The sequence below is a fragment of the Cherax quadricarinatus genome, unplaced genomic scaffold, assembly GCF_038502225.1.
Source record: "Cherax quadricarinatus isolate ZL_2023a unplaced genomic scaffold, ASM3850222v1 Contig13, whole genome shotgun sequence".
NCBI classification, from domain to species: domain Eukaryota; kingdom Metazoa; phylum Arthropoda; class Malacostraca; order Decapoda; family Parastacidae; genus Cherax; species Cherax quadricarinatus.
Window position 1 is genome coordinate 466,325 of NW_027195039.1, and position 6,176 is coordinate 472,500.

Sequence of the window (6,176 nt, forward strand, 5' to 3'; positions counted from 1 at the left end):
AAGTTTGTCTTACCCTTTGAGGGTTGAGACCCCTGATCCTTAACCCCTTGACTGTCGCAACCCCCAATCCTGAGGTGTCTCCTGGTGGTGCAAAATTTAAAAAAAAAATTATTTTTTCTTATGAAATGATAGAGAATCTTTTCCCGATTGTAATGATACCAAAAAAACGAAATTTGATGGAAAACTAACGGAATTATGCTCTCGCGAAGTTAGCGACCTCGGCGATATTTACAAATCGGCGATTTCGCCCACTTTGAGCCCTATTTTTGGCTAATTCTGTTGTTCCTATTGACCAAACTCATAGCTATTTTTTTAGAACTCCATTTTTTCTATCGATTGAGTACAAGAAACTGCCCATTTACCGATTTCAACTACCCAATAATGTGGTCAGAATTTTGCAATTTGGCCAGTTTCACGAAAATTAAAAAATATGACAATTTCAAAATAAGGTCGAGAACGAACAATGCAGACATTCCTGGCTCTAAAATAACATATTCTTTGTTCATCAGTCATGTCTCCAGGCTCCTCTGATATTACTCTTGCTTTCTATTATGAATTTTTATTCAAACAAAATATAGAAGACTTACTATTATGCAGACTACTGCAATACTGTAATAACTGTATAAATAACATCAACCCATTCATGACTGCATATTAGAATGGCTAGTTGGACATTTATTGGACAATGACACCATTTGTTTACTTTTGAACATCGGCAAAAATCAAACATTTCCCCTACTTTGAGCTCCATTTCAAGGTTTTTTTAATAGTAAAATCAATCAAAATCACCTCTATTTCTATAATATGTTTTCCATTCTATCAAATGAGACCAAGAAAACGAGAATACAACCATAAATACTATACGAAAATAGACCACAAAGTCGGCATTTTAATTAAAAAAAAAAGTCGGAGTTTTTTTTTCTCATTATGCACTGCGTGCTCCAGGATTTTTTTTATATGGTGCACACTGACCACACAGACCCATTCTCTCACATGTGGGCCTACCAGCTTTCTCCTGCTTGATTTGAAGCCGCTAGAATTTATGGGTATATATACGTCAAACACGGTACCTCGTAAGACGTATATATACGGCCGCGACAGTCAAAGGGTTAACTCATTCTCAGGGTTGAAAAATTTAAAAAAAAAAAATTTTTTTCTTGTGAAATGATAGAGAATCTTTTCCCAATGGTAATGACACCAAAAGTACAAAATTTGATGGAAAACTTATGAAATTATGCTCTCGCGAAGTTAGTGATATCGGCGATATTTATGCATCGGCAATTTCTCCCACTTTGAGTCCTATTTTTGGCCAGTTTCATCGTTCCAGCCAAATAAAATCATAGCTATTTTGCTAGAAATCCATTTGTTCTATCGACTGAGTACAAGAAACCGCCCATTTACCGATTTCAACTACCCAATATTTTGGTTAGAAATTGGCAATTTGGCCAATGTCAACTAAATTTCAAAAGATGCCAATTTCAAAATAGTGTCCAGAATAAATAAGACAGACATTTCTGGCACTAAAATAGCATTTTCTCTGTTCATTAGTCACATCTCCAGGCCCCTCTTGCTTTCCATTTTGAATTTTTATTCTCGCAAAAAAATAGAAGATTTACTGTTATGCAGACTACTGCATTATTGTAAAAATATTATAAATAATATCAGCACACTTGTGAAAAAATATTAGACTCACCAGTTGACATGTATTGGACGGTGACATGATTTGTTTACTCTTCAACATTGGCAAAAATCGAACATTTCCGTTATTTTGAGCTCAATTTCAAGGTACTTTTCATTGTGAAACCAATTAAAATCATCTCTATTTCTGTAATATATCTTCCATTCTATCAAATGAGACCAAGAAAATAAGAATACAACCATAAATACCATATGAAAATACACTGCAAAGTCAGTTTTTAAACCAAAAACATGGTCAGTTTTTTTTTTTTCTCATTATGTACTGCGTGCTGCAGGACTTTCTTTTATACTGCACACACACTGACCACTCAGACCCATTCTCTCATATATAGGCCTACCAGCTATCTCCCACAAGATTGGAAGCTGCTAGAATTTTGCCATAGTATTACGGGACCGACAGTGGAAAGGTTAATTTGCATAACTTATATATTGCAGAAAACAGTAAATAAGTAAAATACATATACAATACACTCATTACTTACCTTAAAATATTTGTAGTCTTAATGTAAGATGAGAGGTGAGTATTTATTGCAGAAAGAGGAAGAAGAACAAAGAATGGAAAAAGTACAAAAGAAGTTCATTATAAAGGGGTTAGTGATGTGTCTCAGCATCAAGGAATCTCCAAAATTACATATTTCATATATAAATTTGTACTTTATTGTGCACCCCATAGTACAAGACAGAAGTGCAGCAACACTCGGAAGAGGAAAACAAGAGGAAAATGGAAGAAGTACAAAAAAGGAGTTCACCATAATGGGGTTAGTTGGTGTGTTTTTCTGTGTGTTTACATTTCTCTACGTCTCTCACAGCATCTTAAGAAATGATTGAACTCGGTTAACAAGGCATGTTGATGGTGTTAATGATAATAATTAATAATAACAACAATCGCTCTGGAGTGCTTTAAATGTCAGCTATCAAACCTACACGAAATACGTAAATGACATTCAAAGCACTCTAAAGTGATTATTATTATTTATTTATTTTATTTTATTTATTTATTAACACATTGACCATATCCCACCAAGGCAGGGTGGCCCCAAAAATAAAATCTTTCACTGTATCATGTTCAAATTAATAAATAAAAAATATTATTTTTATTATCATACTGGCTGATTCCCACCAAGGCAGGGTGGCCCGAAAAAGAAAAACTTTCACCATCATTCACTCCATCACTGTCTTGCCAGAAGGGTGCTTTACACTACAGTTTTTAAACTGCAACATTAACACCCCTCCTTCAGAGTGCAGGCACTGTACTTCCCATCTCCAGGACTCAAGTCCGGCCTGCCGGTTTCCCTGAACCCCTTCATAAATGTTACTTTGCTCACACTCCAACAGCACGTCAGGTATTAAAAACCATTTGTCTCCATTCACTCCATCACTGTCTTGCCAGAGGCACGCTTACACTACAGTTATAAAACCAACATTAACACCCCTCCTTCAGAGTGCAGACACTGTACTTCCCATCTCCAGGACTCAAGTCCAGCCTGCTGGTTTCCCTGAATCTCTTCATAAATGTTACCTTGCTCACTCTCCAACAGCACATCAAGTCCTAAAAGCCATTTGTCTCCATTTGCTCATATCTAACACGCTCATGCATGCTTGCTGGAAGTCCAAGCCCCTCACACAAAACCTCCTTTAACCCCTCCCTCCAACCTTTCCTAGACAACCCCTACCCCACCTTCCCTCCACTACAGATTTGTACACTCCTTTGTACAGATTTGTTCATTCCTCTCTACATGTCCAAACCATCTCATCCCTCTGGATAATAGTTTTGGTAATCCCGCACCTCCTTCTAATTTCCAAACTACAAATTCTCTGCATTATATTCATACCACACATTGCCTTCAGACACGACGCTTCCATTGCCTCCAGCCTTCTCCTTGTTGTAACATTCACCACCCACGTTTCACACCCATATTATTATTATTATTACCATTGACATACCTTGTTCACCGAGTTTAATCATTTTTTAAGATGCCATGAGAGACGCCAGATGAACACACCAGCTAACCCTTTCTGTGAACTTCTTCTGTACTTGTTGTATTTTCCTCTTGTTTTTCCTCTTCCAAGCATTGCTGCACTTCTATCTTGTACTAAAGGGTGTACAATGAAGTATAAATTTGTACAAATATGTAGTCTTGGAGACTGTAAAAGCTAGTGTACTGAGTGGCTGTAGAAAGGAGATTGAAATGTTTGACGCTGAGACGCCGTGCTGCCCGTTTCCATGACCCAAGCTCTCATACGGCACACAATACTGACTCATCAGAGAGCCCTTCGTAACTCCAAGTTGTCGGTAAGTGAGGAGAGACTGTATTCTCCTGTGTATGGGTTGTTAGTATATTGTTACCAATTTGTCTTTGCAGAAAAGGAAAGGTAGCAGCTACAAGAACTCTGGTGAGGTGGTACTTAACAAAGTGCATATTCGTCAAGTCTTCTCCTTCCTCGACTACATCAAGGGTGGCATGGAGATAAATGCCTTTATTGGTATCGACTTTACAGGTTGGTAACTTGACTTTACAGGTTGGTAACCTGACTTTACAGGTTTGTAACTTCAGTTATAAAATTTTTCATCAACATTGACTTAGGTTGATGACTTATGTTGTGACTTTCAGTATACAGTGGACCCCCGGTTAACGAACTTTTTTCATTCCAGTAGTATGTTCAGGTGCCAGTACTGACCGAATTTGTTCCCATAAGGAATATTGCGAAGTAGATTAGTCCATTTCAGACCCCCAAACATACACGTACAAACGCACTTACATAAATATACTTACATAATTGGTCGCATTTGGAGGTGATCGTTAAGCGGGGGTCCACTGTATTTCTTTCTCATATCATTTTAACGAATTACAAAACACAGTTGTGATAGTTTTCCTGAAAATTGGATATTGAGTCACGTCTCTTACAAAGTTCCTCTCTATGGAACCATTTTTCCTTATTGTGATTGAACTACCACATCAATAATTCAGAAGCACATGCCATGACGGCCCTTTCATGAGCTGTTCAATATTTTTACATCCTCGTTAGTCGCTGTTAGAGTTTTTATATACGCTTGACCCTTGGAAGGTGCCAGGAGGCTGGTGAGCACTCTTTATCCAGGGTATTGGAGCTCTTCTTCCCTCCCTTGTATCATGCCTGATTACCTCTCGTTCCCAGGCACTGTGTGGCTCTTACAGGTTTACAGCTTTCCCCTTGAGTGTATTCAGTTTGGATATCCTATTGTATTCTACATTAGATACATCATGAAACAAGGTATTACATTTTGACATGTATCATAATGGTGGCTCAGTTGGTAGCCTCCTCAGCTCACACACTAAAGGACCTGGGATTGATCCCCAGCATGAGTGAATCCTTGGTCATATTTCCTTACACCTGCTGTCCCTGTTCACCCAGAAGTAGGTACATGGGTGTTAGTTGACTGGTGTGGGTCACATACATACAATCACTTAGTGTTCACAATCATTCAGTGTTCACAATCATTCAGTGTTCACAATCATTCAGTGTTCACAATCATTCAGTGTTCACAATCATTCAGTGTTCACAATCATTCAGTGTTCACAATCATTCAGTGTTCACAATCATTCAGTGTTCACAATCATTCAGTGTTCACAATCATTCACTGTTCACAATCATTCAGTGTTCACAATCATTCAGTATGTGTCTTGCTAATATTTTACGAAGTTGAGAGTTGAGGTTGACCTCTGACCTGCTACATGCTGCTCACAACTTACTTCAGAGTGCAGCCACTCTACCTCCAGGGATTATGTCTGGCTAACTGAGGTTTCCCTGAATTCCTTCATGAATGTCACTTTGCTCACACTCCAAAAGTACATCAAATCCTAAAAGTAATTTGTCTTCACTCTGAACTAATAGGCTTACTCATGCCTACTGTATACTCAGGCAGGTGCTTCTTAAACCTTAACCTAGTACCTTCACACCATCCTCCAGTACCTTCACACCATCCTCCAGTGCCTTCACACCATCCTTCAGTACCTTCACACCATCCTTCAGTATCTTCACACTATCCTTCAGTACCTTCACACCATCCTTCAGTACCTTCACACCATCCTCCAGTACCTTCACACCATCCTCCAGTACCTTCACACCATCCTTCAGTACCTTCACACCATCCTCCAGTACCTTCATACCATCCTTCAGTACCTTCACACCATCCTTCAGTACCTTCACACCATCCTCCAGTACCTTCACACCATTCTTCAGTACCTTCACACCATCCTTCAGTACCTTCACACAATCCTCCAGTACCTTCACACAATCCTCCAGTACCTTCACACAATCCTCCAGTATCTTCTCACCATCCTCCAGTACCTTCACACCATCCTCCAGTACCTTCACACCATCCTCCAGTACCTTCACACCATTCTTCAGTACCTCTGCACCATCCTCCAGTACCTTCACACCATCCTCCAGTACCTTCACACCATCCTTCAGTACCTTCACACCATCCTTCAGTACCT

The 6,176-nt window shown here is 39.0% G+C and overlaps 1 protein-coding gene across 3 annotated transcripts in view; it reads left to right on the plus strand.

The window, feature by feature from the left end:
* The window catches only part of LOC128685843 (copine-8), a 93,630-nt gene that overhangs the window by 42,697 nt on the left and 44,757 nt on the right, over nt 1–6,176 (plus strand). For all 3 annotated transcript variants that reach the window (XM_053772543.2, XM_070079750.1, XM_053772542.2), the window contains exon 4: nt 4,062–4,197. In XM_053772543.2, coding sequence (XP_053628518.2) covers nt 4,062–4,197 — 136 coding nt within the window. The remainder of the gene's footprint in view (nt 1–4,061; nt 4,198–6,176) is intronic.